Here is an 18,245-nt window from a genome sequence, read left to right on the forward strand (position 1 = left end):
ATAAGGTGCTTTGTCAAAGGTTACCTATGTTTTTGGTTTGTGTGTGTTTGTATTTCTCTCACTTCCTCCCCACCAGAGATCCTGGTTCCTAGACTATAACAGTCAGCTTAGCTAAAAGTGGCATCCACAAATGCCATGTCTTCTGCCTCCATTGGACAGAAGGAGGAAGGAAAGGAAGAGGGGAGAGAAGGCAACATACAGTGACAGCTGTAAATTATTCAAGGAGATGGGGCAGATATTAAAAGGAACTCTACACAAGCTCACATTTGTATGCTTATTAATGATAAACTTAACTATGTCATACTTTTAGAAACCTGAGTTGATCTGGGTGGTATCCACACTTCCTTCTTGGAGTTGATGAGCTGTGACTTATTCAATTAGCACATTGACTTCCAGATTATCTGTCTAGTGGAAGAAAGCAATGTGAAAATTGGGACTGGGCATGGGCCCTGTCTGGGTTTTTTTTCCATATATATATATATATATATATATATATTTTAGGGGGTACCATGGATTGAACTCAGGGACACTTAACCCCAGCCATTTTTGTATTTTATTAGAGACAGGGTCTCACTGAGTTGCTTAGCACCTCACTTTTACTGAAGCTGGATTTGAACTCTTGATCCTCCTGACTCAGCCTCCCCAGCTGCTAGGATGAAAGGTGTGCACCACTGTACTCAATGGTATTTTTCCATATTTCTTATTGGTGTATTACAGTTGTACATATGGTGGGATTTATTGCTCCATATTTATATATGCACACCCTATCTTTTATTTTTATTCTCTGTATTTCCAAACACTGGACACTCACTTGTTCTTTACTAACTGAACACTGATAGGGAGACAAACATGGGAAGCGGCAGTTAGTGTAAAAGATATTGTACAAGTTTCAAAGTTGCCTGCATTCTCTTGACTTTTCCTTGAATTATTATCATGCAAGTGGCCTTTTGGAATATGCAACTCAGCGATCTCAGCCGTCTCTGAAAGCCACATGTTTAGGCCCATTTTAATTTACATCAATTAAAAATGACAGAATGTGTGTTGATTGGAAGCTGTTATTACTTCCTGTTACTGCAAAGTAGTGGACTGGAATACAAGTAGAACACAAATTGCCAAATTTGGCCAAGGTCACTTTGCCTTTCAGAAAGTTGAAATGAAAGTAAGCTGAAAAATGCCCAGAGCTGGATGGATGGAACAAAACCTAGGACCTCCTTTTAAAAGTGTGTGTGTGTGCTGGGTGTGGTGGTGCCCACCTATAATCCGACATCTCGGGAGGGAGGCTGAAGCAGAGGATTGCCAGTTCAAAGCCAGCCTCAGCAACTTAGTGAGGCCCTGAGCAACGTACTGAGACCCTGTCTCAAAATGAAACAAATAATAATTTAAAAAACAAGCTGGGGATGTGCCTCAGTGGTTAAGTGCCCCTGGGTTCAATCCCTGGTATCCCCCCAGCCCCCGCAAAAAAAAAAACAAAAAGAAAGAAAGTTGTGTGTATGTGTGTTTACATTGTCAAATGCATTCTTAAAGACATGTGGACTTTTAAGAAAGAAATCAAAATGCTATGGATTAGACCTTATTGTGTCTTCCACTCCCCTCCCGCAAACTCAATATTCCTTCCTCTCCTCTACCCATGGAGCAAGAGCCTAAGCAGACTTCCTGCACCCCCTCTCTCACTGCCTCCCCAACTGCCCTACTTTGGTGCCTTGTCACATACTTTTAGGTATATGGCTAGTGATTCATTCTGTATCTGTAAATTCCCCCCTCACCCTCCTTTTTCTACAATTTTCTGATTACATTTACTCTTTCAGGTTAATTTAAAATCAATTTCTCAAATTCTGTTAAAAATCCTTGTCAATATAGTATTGGAATTACATTGCATAAATATGATAATTGAGAAGCAATTTGTCATCAGAATATTGTTATCCTATCTAGGAACTGTATATGCCTTTTTCTTACACTCAAATCTTTCAAATATCCTTTAAATGTTATAGTTTGCTTCATAAGAGTTTATGTGTTTGTTATAGGATTCGTGTATATCCAAATCTATATTCACAGACATGCACACATACACATGTATCTAATGTGTGTGTGTGTGCTTACTATCTTTATAACATACTAATATATTTAACATATTATTGTATACTAATATGTCCTGGTTTTACTTTTTTTTCATTGCTAATACATATTCTTTTACATCTTTAAATAAGTATATGGAATGGATCATGCAAGTTCATTATGTATTCATCACTTTTTAAATCTTTCTTGTTATTTTTAAATGAAAAAGGATTATCTTCATTTTGTGGACAGAAAAGTAGATCATCCTCTATAGCAACAAAAATCTTCTTATCTACCCCTTCCTTGCCTGTTCTTGTTGAATGGACTGGGACATGCAGAACTGTGCTAAATGGCAGACAGGGAGCTCTCTCATGGAAATGCTTTCACTGTTCTATCATTAATTGAGATATTCGCTGTCACACTGTGGTAGAAAACTTTGGACACATTAGGGAATTTCTTTTTCTTTTTTCTTTTTTTTTTACTGAAGAGCTGATTATTCTTTCCATTTCACAAGTTCATCCATGAACATGCCCAGATTTACTTCATGCCCCTCACCAGTGTTGGCCCTTGGCCTTCCTGAGGTCACTGCTTAGAGATACTTCCAACACTCCTGTTGAGTGCTTCTCTGTATAAAGCATTCCTTGACCCCCTGGCCTGTGTTCTCTTTCTCATTCCTCTTTCCCTGCTTTAGCTGCTGTTGGATAGATCTGACTTTGTATTAGACTCCAAAGTCTCAGAGCTGAGCTACTGAACTGTTAATCACTGTGTTCCAAATGCCCAAGCCCCTGGCATGGATGCAGTAGGAACTTAGTTAAAATTGTCTTGATAAATAAGCAAATGAAAGAATTGTTGAAGTATTTCTGTGGACCATACAAGAAGTAGGTGATTCTTCCAAACTGGATAATACTCTAGTATTTCTTAGAATTATTATCATTTCTTCCATTTTAATCTATTCTTTTGTGTTAGGACATTGTCTTCCAAAAATAAGCCAGCTGTCAAAAAGGAAGAAAAAAATAACAAAATGTTCCATTTACTTTTTTTTTTAATTGTGGCAGCAAAATACATTTTGTTATTGGTCATCAAAATTTAGGAGGAGTTGTTATTGAATTTTTAATTTTATTTTATAAGAAGGTTCACATATTTTTTTTTCTTTGTAGGGGATAACCATCCGGCCACTGGTGGAGTTTCTTGATGTTAAGAGATCTAATAAGAAGCAGCAAGCTGTCAGTGAAGAAATCCACTGCCGGGTAGGTGCTGATGAAGTGTAACACTTACATGAACAAAGAAAGAAATATTTGAATCATTAAAACAACTTGACACCGAATTGCTCATTTGCAGAAGAAAGGAAGGGTGCCAGGCCTGGAGCAGGTCTGCGTGGGAGCATAATAATAATCATAATCCCACGATGGCATCTCCAAGCCAGCTTGCTAAACTCCTGTATCAACAGAGGGCGCAAGAAACTCCCTCTTTACTTCCTTCAATCTAAAAATGTTTCTACACACTTTTTACCATTTTGACAATTATTGTCATTTTTCATATTTTTCAAACTTATGAACAAACTCTTATGATGATCAAAATAATTGAAATAGTAATTGCTTAATATTGATATAACCAACATCCCCTCTGATTGGAAGACAAATTGTTGGTTTTATTGCTTTCAGAAAAATAAACCAACAATAAGAAACAACAACTGTTAGGGTCATTGCAGTTTAGTCATGATTATAAATTAAAAATTGCTGACTTCAGGTAATAGCTAATCAATTAGCCTGCTTTTTCTGTTTTAGTTTTTTGATCATGTGAAGACTGGCATTGAAGACGTTTGTGGACATTGGGGTCACAACTTTTGGAGAGACAAGTAAGGTCATGAGTCATTGTGTTATGAAATGGCTCTGGGTCACTCTGGAAGCAGAATATTTTGACTTGTGTCAATTTTCAGGGTTGCAAATATTTATTATATTGTGCATGGTGTGTCCTTTCAGATAAAATTCAACTATAACAGATGTGGAAGAATAGGTAGTAATAGCTTAAACAAAGTAGATGCTTATTTCTCTTATATCAGTTGCCAGAGGTGGGCTATTAATAGATGAGTTCCACTCCGTAGTTTCCTCAGGATCCCGGGATCCTTTTGACCAGCCGAGACACCAAAAGTGGCCTCCATTTCTACATTTGCTTATTGGACAAGAATTGGTACTTTGGTATCAGCTATTCTAGACTGCATAAAGAAAGAAAGAGCACATCTGCTATCTGACTCCTCAACAGAGCTATCAGAAGCTGTCACAATTTCTCTACTTTTATCAAATGACTAGGACCCTGGTGTATGGCCATTCCTCTGTAAAGGAGGCTGAGGAATGCAGGCTATCTGTTAATAATAGGAGTTACTGCCAGGTCTGATGGTGGACGCCTATAATAATAGTGACTGGAGAGGTTGAGGAAATAGGATCATGAATTTGAGGCCAGCCTTAGTAAGATCTTGTTGCAAAGTGAAAAATGAAATGATCTGGTGACATAGCTCAGTGGTAATGTGCCCCTCAGTTTACTGTCCAAACAACAGGGTTTCTGTTACTGCCATTCAGCCGCACAGTGAGACTTTGTTGAATGCAGAGATTTAGAGCACCTAGGATGTAAATAAACTAGTAGAAATCACAAATATTCAAAATATTTTAAAGGCTTCAATTAGATGAAAGATTGCATATGTTTCTGTATGTCACACACATACACACATGCATGCATGCACACAGAGTTGACTTTTTTTGTAAATGGTTCTGTGGTGGATTTATAGTCCTGTCTTCATAGTTCTTACAGTTGTAGTGGAAAGGTAGACTAGCCCGGCAGAATTAGACTGATGCAGTAGTTTAAATTGAAAAGCAGAGACATGGGGTCACGAAGTATCGATGAGTCGTGACAGCAGAGCGGGGGAGAGTAGGGTCCAGGAGCCAGCCCTCACCAGCGAGCAGGAGATCACCAGGTGTGTGGCCTCCCCTCTGCACATATGGTGCCACCAGGATGGATGCTTTGGAGAGCTCACATCATGGATCTGACGATGTTATAAGTAGGCACCTTTCTTCATAGAGCAGTTTGTGGAACATTTATAAGCATATCGCTGGCTGGATAAGACTTTTGAAGGAAGTATCATGGAATCTGGACCCTGAAGACAGAAGAACAATATTCTAAACTATATTTGGAGGATCTCTCTTGCCTTTTTCTTCTGAATTTGTTAACAAAACTTTCTCTCCACTACTAATTTACATAAAGTTAGTCAACCTGCCCATGTATATAATTTAACATCAGAGAATTTCTGAGACTTTGTTTGCTCACCTGTGCTGACAGGATATTGGCTGGGGCCTCTAAAAGTGTGCAACATAATAGAGACAATAAAACAGCTGCTTAGTAAACAGGGGTGTGTGTGTGTGGGTGTGTGTGTGGAGAGAGAGAGAGAGAGAGAGAGAGAGAGAGAGAGGGAGAGAGAGAGGAGTCAGAGAAGAGTCAGGGACAGAGATAATTAAGCAATACAATGAACTATAAAGATGGCAGAACAACCTTTACAAGGTTTGCAGTTCTGTTTACTAATGTAGAAAGGTCCCCTGGGCTTTTCCTTAGTTCATAAATAAAAGATAGTTTATGTGTGAGGAGAGTGCCCCGTTAGCCACATGGGAGCACAAGGTAATAAAATAAAGCAAACTACCATCTACATTGTAAAAATAGGCAGGAAAAAAGCGCCATTTCTCCTGGGAAACATTCAGGACTTCAGAGGCCAGAGGTGAACCAGAAAACTTGCCCCATCTGCCCCATGTCTCTCTACCCAAGCCTGCTTCTCATTTGGGGGACCATCCTCACGTACATGGGTCCTTGCTTGGGCCAAGCCAGAGAACCTGACTTTCCTCTCTCCTTTCTCTGTTGTTTTTGTAACCATGCCTCTTCTCCACCAAGTGTCTCCCTTTCTACCCAACCATTCTTTTCCCTTTCTCTAGAATCCTATCAGTAATCTCCCGAGGAGGTGAGTGAGAGGTGTAACCCAGAACAGTTAGGATCTCACCCAAAGTGAAGATTGGGCTCTCCATTCCTACCACTCCTGCCTACCTGATGGGGAAGAAAATAGACATGAGTAGGCATCAGATTCAGGTCAGCAGCCCGCAGGGCCCTGGAAAGATGGACACTGTGATGGTGAGGGTTTGGTTTGGAACTCAGGCAAAGGAATGCCAGAGGAAGTCCCTCTGTCCTGTTTTTGGGCAGAGACACTGTCTCTGGGTCCACAAGGTCATCCCAGGCAGACATCCCCAGGCAGCCAGGCTATGGACCGTGAGTGCCAAGGACAGCCGAGCCAACTGGCTCATGTCTGGAAAGTAAAGTTTCTCCTTCTCTAACACTTTTCTCAGCAGTGAATAGACTTCATTTAATAATTTTGTAAACATTTATAGATTTCCTTGCACAATTATTCCCAGGTAAATTTCAAATGATTTTCTGGATTGTCATATATACCTGTGCGTCTCAGGCAGAACAAAGAAGTAGGTGGGTACGGGAGAGGGGGTGCTGAAACAGGTTATTTTTAATACTGTGCTCAGAGTTCATCTCTCAAAAATATATAATTATTTATTTGACTAAAAAGGACATACACAAATAAGTGATTGTTCTAGGCATGTTGGGTTTCTTTCTTTTTCCTCCAAAGACCTTATGCTTTGGATTTCTAGTGGTCCTGGCAGAGAGTTCATGAGGTCTTCGATCCTTTGGGAATGAAATGAAAGGGTTACACGGTGAACACATTACTAAGACTTAGCAAAAGGTCTCTAATGATGGTGAAAGAGAACACCTATGTATAACTTGGCAGATAAATGAAAGAAGCAGAAATGAAGAGAGAGAGAAAATACACAATCTCTGCACAGCATAGATCAAATGCCATTGTCCTCAATGCTTGTCCTTCCTTTTGCTTATCTCTAGCGAAAAAGCGAAAACAATAATAACAATAAAAGAAGTTCAAGATGCGGTGCTGTTGTCAGGAATCCTGGCTCCAGGGACCTAACATGAAATTCAAAATAAACTGGGAAACAATAGGCGCTCCCTTTAGTGTGGTAGCCAGTCAGTACCAAAGCCCATTCAGGATGGCTCCCCTTTCCCTATTGAGAGCCCTCCAGTATTTAGAAGAAAGGACCAGTGCCAAGATTGTGAGTTAACATTTGTTCCTTTCATGGCACAGGTGTGCCTATAAACCTCTTCGGGTTTATGGTGATCACTGTAACACATGTATTTCTTTCTCAACGAACATTTATTGCATGCTGCTTTACTTACATGCTGGCACAATAATGTTGCTCAACAAACCATGCCAAAATACAACTACTCAAAACAGCCTTCATTTATTGTTACAGTGCATGAGTCACAAGACTGTGAGTCAGTTGGTCTGGGTTTGGGCTGTGCTGATCTGGGCTGGTTTTGCTCATGCTGCAAGGGTTTGGCTGGTGGTCAGCTGATCCTAGCTACCCTTGTCTGATGTGACAGGGGTGGGTTGACTCTGGCTCACTCATGTGATTGCACCTTTGTGCCACTCTGCACACATGTTCCCGTGAGGCCTGTGGAAGCACAGTGTGCAGGCTTCAGTGTGTAAGCCCATCTGAAGGCTCCTCTTCCCTCCTCATGTGCTAATAGCCCATTCATCAAAAGGAATGATATTATAGAGTCCAGTAGCTGGAAGCAGGCAGGGCATGTCACCAAGCCATGGCAGGATGACATTTCAGGTAAGATGGCAGAAAATGTGAACACAAGGAGACACTGGGACCAAATGATCTATTATACCTCATCAATAGTGTGCCAGACACTCTTCTAAGAACAGGTGATAACAGGAGAAGACAAAAGTCCCTGTGTATGTAGATCTTATATTCTAGTGCCAAGAGATAGAAAATAAGATAAAGAAATTACTTTTCTTGTTAGAAAGTGATAAAGGCTATGTAGAAAGATACACCTGGGAAGTGAAATAGAAAATGCAGAGGGTGGAGAAGGGGTGTTCAATTATAAAAAGATGGATAGGAAGGCTGTATAGAGAAAAATTACCATTGAGGAGAGACTTGGAGGAGGTGTAAGAATGAGTTCTTCAGGTATCTGGGGACAGACATCCCTAATAGAAGGAATAATAAGTATAAGGGCCCAGAGTGCCGGTGGGAAGTATCTAAGACAGAAAGGACCCTAGTGAAGCTGCTGCCGAGGAAGAGGCACACAGTGCTCAGAGGTGCAGACCCAGATTTTGGAAGGCCTCATAGGCCGCAGTGCTTTTATTCAAGTGAGAAGTCATACTGTTTGACTGACATTCTAACAGGAGCACTCAGTCTTCTGTGTTGAGAATAGGCCCTAGGACCAGGAGGCCAGCACACCAATTAGGTACACAATTCAGTGTGAACGTCCAGTGAAAGAGGACTTGGACCCTGGTACTGGTGTTAGAAGTGGTGAGAGGGTGTTGGATTCTCTAAGTATTTTGATGCAGATCAACAGAAATTATTGCTAGAGTGGATGTGGAATAATAGTGCCCTGCACCTGCTACATAGTTAAGTGGCTCCAACAACAGAAATGAGTTTTCTTACCGTTCTGGGGTGGAGGTCTGAGCTAGGGTGGTTCCTTGTGAGGACAGGGTTGCTCCAGGAATCTCCTTGACTTGCAGACGAAGTTGTTCTCCCTGACTCTTCACCTTGTCTTCCCTCTGCATGCAACTATGTCCAAATGTCCTCTTCTTATAAGGACACCTGTCATATTGGATTAGAGCCCACCCTAGTAACTTCATCTTAACTTAATTGTGTTTGGAAAGACCCTATCCCCAGATACAATTACATTCAGATAAACTAGGAGTTAGGAATTCAACATATGAATTTTTGATTGGGCACAATTAAGCCCATACTATGGAATATCATAGAAGAATTACAGATGACACCAGTTTTGGACCCAGTGGAGTCACACTTATCCAAGATTGGGAGGATTGTGGGAGATCGGTTCAGTTTCAACATGTCAAGTATGAGATGCCTGATAAACACTTAACCAGTGATGTCTGTCCCCAGATACCTGAAGAACTCATTCATACACCTCCTCTAAGTCTCTCCTCAATGGTAATTTTCTCTATAGAGCCTTCCTATTCACCTTTTTATAACTGAACACTTACTTAACCAGTAAGCAGGGGAATGTTCATGTCTGGGTTTAGGGAAAGAGGTTGGAGCTGGAGAGATGAATTATGGAGTCTTGAATATAGAGATGTTGTGAAAAGGCATGAAACTGGGCAAGATGCCCAGGGGAAGTAGACCAAGGATGGACCCCTAGCACATTCCTACATTGAGAGGTCAGAAAGAAGGCATGGAACCAACAAAAGAAGCCAAGAAGGAGGTAGTAGGCACCCGGGGTGTAGTATACTGGGAGCCAAATGAAAACCATGTGTTAAGCAGTTGAGGCCAGGAAGGATGAGATACCAGCTGGCCACTGGATTTCACTGTGGGGTTCACTAATGACTTCTGTGACAGCAGCTTCCGTGGAGTGTTGGAGGCAAAAGCGTGGCTTGTGACTACTCCATAATCACAGCAGAGCAAGTGGCAATACCAAGTATGGATAACACATTTGCTGAAAGAGGAAGTAGAAAAATGTTAAAGGGATAAATATATATAGATATACATATAGATATATTTAATCTTTAGTGAATAGTAGATATATGTATGTATGTTCTGGTCATATACAAAACTATCCATGTACAAGTTTATGTATTATGTAGATATTTGTGTGCATACATACACATAAGTATATTATATGTGTTGTATACACACATATATACCAGCATACGTATATAAAAATAGACATTAAGATCAGATTAGCTAAATGCGGCTAATAATTTTTACCTGGGAGTTTTTTCATTTGTTTGTTTTATCTGTCAGTACGGTTTTCACTAATTGAAAATTTGACTTTCTTTATTTACAGGTTTAAGAAATTTGATGACAAATACCTTCGGAAGCTTTTGATTCGGGAAAACCAACCCAAGTCAAGCATTGTGTCCTTATATAAAAAGCTGGAAATAAAACATGCTATTGAGATGGCAGAGACTGGAATGATAAGTACTGTCCCCTCTTTTGCATCTCTAAAGTAAGTATGGTTTTTGTGAATAAAACGTTACTAGTACTGAATATGCTTTGATAGTTTTTTTGAAACCAATCATTATTTTTAAAAACTGGCCTGCATTCCATTGGGATGCTGTAAGATCTCCTAGGAGATTCTGATTAAAATGTAAAAGCTAGAAATGTGTCATGTTTTAACTTACATTAGGCTATATTTTTATGCTATACTAGTTTAGAGTTGATGAGCCAGGAAATGCTGTCATGTTCAGGATGTTTATGCCTTTATTATATTTGCTTTGGGAAATTAAAGTCCCCTTAGCCCAAATTGTAAAGTGAAATTATTTTAATCTTTGCTATATTTGCTACTATAAATATGCATGTACTAACATAGCTATTTCATTATAGATTATTCAATCATAGTTGAAAGTTTGGGAAGAATAATAGTGGACATTTGGTGCAGTGGTTCTGAACACATTGGAGACACCTTGGGAGTCTTTAAATAATACAGATGGCTGGACCCCACTCCCAACCAATTATATCAAAATCTCTGGTCTGATATAATTGGTAGAAACATCTGGAGAACTTTTAAATATACCTAGACCTGTATGTCTAGGTATATTTAAAAGTTCTCCAGATGTTTCTAATATTCAGGTGGGGTTGAGATCCACTAATCTAGTTTGTCTCCCTAATTTTAAAAACAAGGAAGTTCAGACCCAGCATGGAGAAGAGACTTTCCTTTCAATCATTATCAGCAGAACCATGAATACAGTCACACTTGGCAAGTGAGGTTATTTCATCCTGTCAACATCATTCCTTTTCTATCACAAAGGTGATAGAAGTTATAGGTTCCCACTGATTTCTTATGATGTAGATGAGCTTGAAACTCATTTGAACTAAATTTCATGTAATTAAGAGCTAACTATGAGAAAGTTGAAGTGAAAGAGGAAGAAGACCACATAATATCCCACCACAGAAATTATAATTTTTACTAGGACTCTAAGCCTCCTATAAAAATTATGGGAGCTTACACCTGGCACAATGATGCACTCCTGTAATCCCAGCAACTTGGGAGGCTGAGACAGGAGGATCACAAGTTTAAAGCCAGCTTCAACAAATTAGCAAGACCTGTATTGAAATAAAAATAGAAAGGGCTGGGGGGTGTAGTACAGTAGTAGGGTGCCCCTGGATTTAACCCCATGAATGAAAAAAAAGCAAAAAATAAACTATGGGAGTTTACATGGTTTAGAATAAAAAGGAGTGATCATGAGGTCTAAGAAGTATGGCATTACATTTCATCAGAAACAGCCCTGTGTCAAACAGTAGAATGCCTAACTTAGAGCTTCAGCTCTGCAAGTATTGCTTTGTGATCCTGACCTGGTCTCTTGAGCTTGAGATTCTTCAAAAGAAAATAGAATTGGGTTTAGATTGGATCTTTAAGGACCCTTCTAGCTTTACATGTTTATGGTATTTTTATTTATTTATTTATTTTGTACTGAGGATTGAACTCAGGGGAACTTAACCACTGAGGCACATCCCCAGCCATTTTTTGTATTTTATTTAGAAACAGGGTCTCATTGAATTGCTTAGCACCTCGCTAGGTTGCTGAGACTAGTGTTGAACTTGTGATCCTCCTGCCTCAGCCTCTGGAGCTGCTGGGATTACAGCAGTGTCCCACTGTGCCTGGCTTTTATGGTCTTTCTTAAACACTATCCTATTTACAGTTACAGCAAGGAACTCAGTAAAACAGCTTTTTAAAAGAGACTTGATTTTTGTGATCTCAGATGAGGGGCATCTCAATTTTCCTTTCTGATAATAGTTCATTTTGAAATTGGTAATCAGTAGGGTAATGGTGAGGATTAAAGTTAGAGAATAGGTAGAAAAATGTATGGCCTGCTTCAGAGTGGGACAGATAAATGGGTGCCATACTGACCCTTCTACTTCTCCCAAAATATTTTCTCTAAAGGAAAATAGACTCAATTAGGGAGGTAAAAAGAAATTGCATTTTTGGCAATCATGGATTGTGTATTGATGGATCAAATAATCATCTAAGAGCAACTAGAAAAAAGGACAAAGTGTATTTTTAAAATTTGCCTGGAAGCTGGAGAGTACCACTGTGGTGAGCAATCTCTTGGTCAAGAGACCAAGAGAAATCCAAAAAGATGGAACTGGCATTTGGGGGCATTTTCATTTTGAGGTTATCTTTTAATTACAGGGAAGGTGTCTGAAAGTCTCAAAGGTAAATACAGGTTTGCAAGAGTAGTTGGCCTTAGAAAGTAAGATTGGAATTTGGGACCTAACAAGGAGGAGGAACTCTTGTCCCGCTAAAGGGTGTTACTTCCAGAGTCCTACACCTTACCCATCACCAGAAAAAGTCCAGCTGAGAATTATCTCAATCCATGGTGCAGAAAACCATCTGAGGTTGATGTTGCCTCCATCAAAGGTGCTGCAGAAAAGTGAACTTAAATTCTCTGCATAAGAAAATAAGATTATAAAGAGCTTTAAACAGTGCCTCTGTGTTTCTTCATAAATAATGTCGAGCAATTGATTAAAAATAACCAAACATTTGAGCAGATAAGAAAATGTGACTTAAAACATTGAGAAAAGAGAGAAACAAGCCAGACAGTTGTGATAAGCACAAAGGGAATTCGTATAATTTATTTATTAGACTGGACCGTTAGATGGAGGACAGAAAATGATACTGACACAGTGGTGTCGTGGAGATTACTTAAATAAAAATATCTGCTTTGAAATTATTGGGCTAAAAACAAAGTAACTAAATTTGGGATCTTATTGGATGGGTGGAACAGCAGAATTGACAGAGTTGAAGAAAAGTTTGATTGGCTAGAAGATAGGTCAGGAAGATAAAACCAAAATAAAGCATAGAGTGAAAAAAAAGGTTGAAAAATATGGGAAATAAAATACTAAATGTTCAGGATGTGGTTGAAAAGGTTCAGGCAATGGAAGAGAAAATGGAAGAGTCAATATTTTAAGAGATATTGACAGAGTCCTTTCTAAGATAGATAAGAGACAAATTACAAAAAACTTCAACTAGATTAGATAAAAAGGTAATCAAATCTAGATAAAATATAGTAGTAAAAATGCTTAAAAAAATCAAAACTGAAAGGAATTTCTTAAACAAACCCAGAGAAGAAAATAAGATCCATATTCTGTAATGTAGAAAAATCACGACAACTGATTTTCAACAAAATCAATGGAAACCAATGACACTTTTGAAACACTGAAGGAAAATAACTGGGAACCTGGAATTTCATATCTTGCAAAAAAATATCATTCAGAAACCTAGATTAGAAGCATTTTCACTCAAGTAAAAATTATCTCACTAGAGTAAGTATGAAAGGGTATCAAACAGAAGGGAAAGAATCCTTGAGAGAAACTTGAAAGATGAAGGACAGAACTAAAGACAATGGAAATCATAAATGTTAGGGAAAATCTAAATGAGTATTGATTGTAAATGTTAATGACCATATTGTATAAGATAATATTAATGACAAATGTATATAACATTAACAACAATAATAACCTTTAAGTTGAAAGGTGTTAATTCGTTCTAAGGTCTTTGCATTATTCTAAAAAGTGGTAAAAATAATAATGTATTTTGGATCTTCACCGGTTAGTGATTAATGTTGCAGCTCAAGGTAACCACTACAAAATAACAATAATAAAGCAAACGCATGTAACTGAAAAGCTAAAGTGAAGGAAAATTAAATAACAAAAACAATTGGATGGGCGTGGTTACCTATAATCCCAGCAGCTTGGGAGGCTGAGGCAAGAGAATTTCGAGTTCAAAGCTAGCCTCAGCAAAAGCAAGGTGCTAAGCAACTCCGTGAGACTCTTTCTGTAAATAAAATACAAAATAGGACTGGTGATGTGGCTCAGTGGTTGAATGCCCCTGAGTTCAATCCCTGATACCTGCCCCCAAACAAAACAAAAAACTGAAGGGCAACAAAAGAGAGACAGGGCTGGGGATGTGGCTCAAGCTGTAACGTACTCGCCTGGCATGCGCGGGGCGCTGGGTTCCATCCTCAGCACCACATAAAATAAAATAAAGATGTTGTGTCCGCAAAAAAAAAAAAAAAACCTGAAAAATAAATACTAAAAAATTCTCTCTCTCTCTCTCTCTCTCTCTCTCTCTCTCTCTCTCTCTCTCAAGAAAAAAAAGAGAGACAAAAAACATAAACTATCTGGCACAAAGAGAATGTAAATAATATGATTGTAGATTTGAACCCAAAGGTGTAATTACATTAAATATAAACTTACTAAATACTCCAATAAAAGAAAGAGATGGTCAGAATAGATAAAATAAAAAAAAAAACTCATAGATGTACTCATAGGAAACACACTTTATATGAAATATTATAGAAAGGTTACCAAAAAATGAAAAAAGATATACCATGAAAACACTAAGGAAGGTCTGTGTGGTAGTGTTATTATCAGAAAATCTGTCCATTAAGGAAAAAGGCAGTGCTAGCGATAAAGAGATAACTTTACAATGATAAGTAAGGTTCCATTCTGGAAAAAGGTGTGATCATTCTAAATGAGTATGCAAAAAACAAACTAGCTTCAATATATACAAAGTCAAACGAGAGAGAATCCCAAATAGGCACACACAAAGTCTGAATTATAGTGGAAAATAATAATACTGTTCTCACAGTGACTGATACAATAAGCAGTAGCATCACAATAAATAGACAAATAGTCTTTAAAAGCTTCATATAAGGCTGGGGTTGTGGCTCAGTGGCAGAGCACTTGCTGAGCGTGTGTGAGGCACTGGGTTCGATCCTGGCACCACATAAAAATGAACAAAATAAAGACATTATGTCCATCTACAACTAAAAAAAATATAAAATTTAAAAAAGCTTCATATAAAGGTTGTTCTCATACAAGAGGGAAATCAAAACCAAATAAAGCCCAGAATACCCTTTTATTTTAGAAGTTAAATAAAAATTGGACCAAATAAATTATGATGAAAATCAGAAAATATTTTGAAATAGAATATGGTGAAAATGTGACACATCAAATCTTGTATAAAGACATATTTAAAAGGAAGTTTTTAAGCCTTACATGAAAATGTTAGAAATGAAGTCAGACTGAATATCAGTAATTTAAGCACCAATGCTATAAAATTTAAAAAAAAACACCAAATTAAGCTCACAAAAGAATAAAAAATTTAAGTAATCCTTTAAGCATCAGGTCCGTATATCTGTAATTAAAAACCTTCAACAAAGAAAACCTCAAGACTTCATGGCTTCATTTGTAAATCAGAATAAGTATTTAAGAAATAATGCTAATTTTATGCATTTTTTTAGATGTTATGAAGGAAAACATCCTGAATCACCTTATGAGACCAGCATAATTTGATTCTATACCTAACAAAGTTATTTACTGGAAAGGAACCTTGCAGACTAGCAAGAAAGAAAATTTACAGACCAACCTCACTCATAATAGTTCTGTAAAAATTTTAAATCACTTATTAGCCAACCAAAACCAGAAATATATAAAAAGGATGTACATCACAATAATTTTAGGTTTATTCCAGGAACAGAAGGCTTTCTGAACTGTTAAAAAATAATCAAAGGTATTCACCACTTTAACAGAACAAAGGAGAAAATAAACCATAGGTTGTCATCTATCTACAAAAGAAATAGAAAAATTATTAGATGAAATTTAATTTTTATTCTTTATTCTTTTGCAAAAAAAATCTGAACAAATTAAGAATAGAGAGAGCCCCTTCTCTAAGCTGATAAAGATTATTTACCAAAAAAAATCCTGTGGCAAATATTTTATGTATTGAAATGCTGAATATTTATCCTGAGGTCTGAAACAATAAAAGGGACACCTGTTATCATCATTTCTATTTAATATTTTGACAGTATGAGGCAGGTAAAGGAGAAAAAATTAAAGATGACAAAGGAAGAGTAAAAGATGTCACTTTTCACAAACAGCCTGATTGTGACCTACAGATAAATAAAATGAGAAAATTTATCTGAATGTCTGGAACATGGTTTTAAAAATCCATTGGTATTTGTACAGATGACAAAAAACAAGACATTTTTATACATTCTTCATTTAAAATAGCATTCTGAAACATCAATATCTGATTTAGAGAGAATACGTGAAACTTATGCACAGAAAGCTGTATACAGAGTACAGAAAGATAGGCAATGTTAATAGAAGGGGATAGATACTTAATATTATAAAAATTTCAGTTTTCCTCAAGTTTGTCTACTATTTCAAAAATGCCATTCAGAGTTCTAGTGGTGTGTGGATACTTGATTAAATGACAAAGTTCAGAGTACAAGCAGTGGAGAAAAGTAGCCTTTGAAATAAAGTGGTCGTGGGTCAATTAGATGTCCATGTAGAGAGAAGTGAAATTGACCTACCTCACCATACAGCAAGTCAAGGAATAGGTCTGAATGTAAGAGGTAAAACAGTGAAGCTTATGGAGATTTTGCAGGAGAATGTCTCCTATATGTTGTTGTTAGGGAAATAGTTCTTAATCCCAAAAAACACTAACCAAAAAGATAAAGAATGACATTGTATTAAATTGTGAGGTTTTGTTTATTCCAATATATCATAAAGGAAGTGAGGAGATAAACCACAGATTGGGGGAAGATATTTGCTTCACATAGAACTGTCAAAAAAGCAATCTACAATCCAAAAAGTGGACAGAAGGTTCCAGGCATTTTATAAAATAGGATATCCAAACATCCCATAATTAAATGTGTGTTTATATATATGCCTAGATATGTATATGTGTGTATGTACATATATATATATATATATATATATATATATACACACATCTATATATGTATGGATATACGTATATATAAAATTATTCAAGGAAGCATTAGTTATCATATCCAAAGTTAAAAGTACACAAAATATTACTAGTAAAATCGATAAATTGTGCTATCATCATACAGAGAGAAAATGAATGAGCATCTAGGAACACAGATGGCTGTCCAACAAAATGCTAAGCATTAGAGCAATGTTTGTCCCATGTTATGTGGGACTCCTGTTGAAATGAAGGTTCTGATTCAGTTGGTCTGGGTGGCCGCTGAAAGTCCGAATTTCTAACAAGCTCCCAGGTGATGCTAAATCTGCTGGTCCATGGATGACACCTTAAGTATCAAGGCCTGACCTAACTAAAGGATCTTGTTAGAAAGGCACTCTCAGGCTACACCCCAGACCTAGTAGATCTAAATGTGCACTTTAACAAAGTCTCAGGAGAATATGCTTTGAAAAGCCCTGGGGTTGGAGGGACATTTGGCTGGGATGAACAAATAAACTTTCCGTTGTTTTGCTGACCAAAAAAAAAAAAAAAAAAAAAGTGCTAAGCAAAAGAAGCTAGATGTGTAAGACAACATGATGCAGCATTGCCTTTCAAGAAATTCACATTCAGGCACAGCTATTCTAGGACATTAGAAGTCAGTATAGGGGCTGAGGTTGTGGCTCATCAGTAGAGTGCTCGCCTAGCATGTGCAAGGCCCTGGGTTCAACCCTTAGCACCACATAAAAATAAAATAAAGATATTGTGTCCAACTACAACTAAAAATATTTATTAAAAAAAAAGAAGTCAGTATAGTCATGATTTGGGCAAAGAAGGAGAGAGAGACCTATTGACTGGCTTAGGGGGTGGCGTCAAGTGGTTTCTGTGCTTCTAAGTATGCTCCATTCCTTGACTTGAGTAGTAGTGGGATGTGTGTTCACTTTGTGACAATCCATTGAGCTTATGTGAAGTTTTGTGCATTAATGTTCTTTTTCATAAGGACACGATGTAAGCATAAACCTGGGGGCAGCCATGCGCTGGCCACATGCCAACATATGTTGGCAAGAACTTGCTGGGGACCTTGTACAAAAACATCAGACACAAAAAGATTGTTAATGATCTTTCATGTTCCTTCTTTGTCTAAAATTCCGTGAATTGACTGCCAATCAAGAAAACCTAAGAAGATGAGCTATTGAGGTTGAGGCAAAAATAACTACGTAAATCTACAGAAGTCTGTCTTCTGCAGCTTATTTACTCATCTCATTCCCTATTATACACTAGGATATTGAGCCCCAGTGATTCCTATTATTGCTTGGTTTACAGTAATGGCAAATGTC

At 37.7% G+C, this 18,245-nt stretch overlaps 1 protein-coding gene across 2 annotated transcripts in view; it reads left to right on the forward strand.

Moving 5' to 3' along the window:
• Positions 1–18,245, forward strand: part of Slc9a2 (solute carrier family 9 member A2) — a 91,913-nt gene that overhangs the window by 64,995 nt on the left and 8,673 nt on the right. For both annotated transcript variants that reach the window (XM_046420130.2, XM_046420131.2), the window contains exons 6-8: positions 3,210–3,299; positions 3,837–3,907; positions 9,982–10,143. In XM_046420130.2, the coding sequence (XP_046276086.1) occupies positions 3,210–3,299; positions 3,837–3,907; positions 9,982–10,143 (323 nt within the window). The remainder of the gene's footprint in view (positions 1–3,209; positions 3,300–3,836; positions 3,908–9,981; positions 10,144–18,245) is intronic.

Source organism: Marmota monax, unplaced genomic scaffold (assembly GCF_021218885.2).
Source record: "Marmota monax isolate L192 unplaced genomic scaffold, Marmota_monax_Labrador192_F-V1.1 WCK01_AAM20220418_F8-fsc00178, whole genome shotgun sequence".
NCBI lineage: Eukaryota > Metazoa > Chordata > Mammalia > Rodentia > Sciuridae > Marmota > Marmota monax.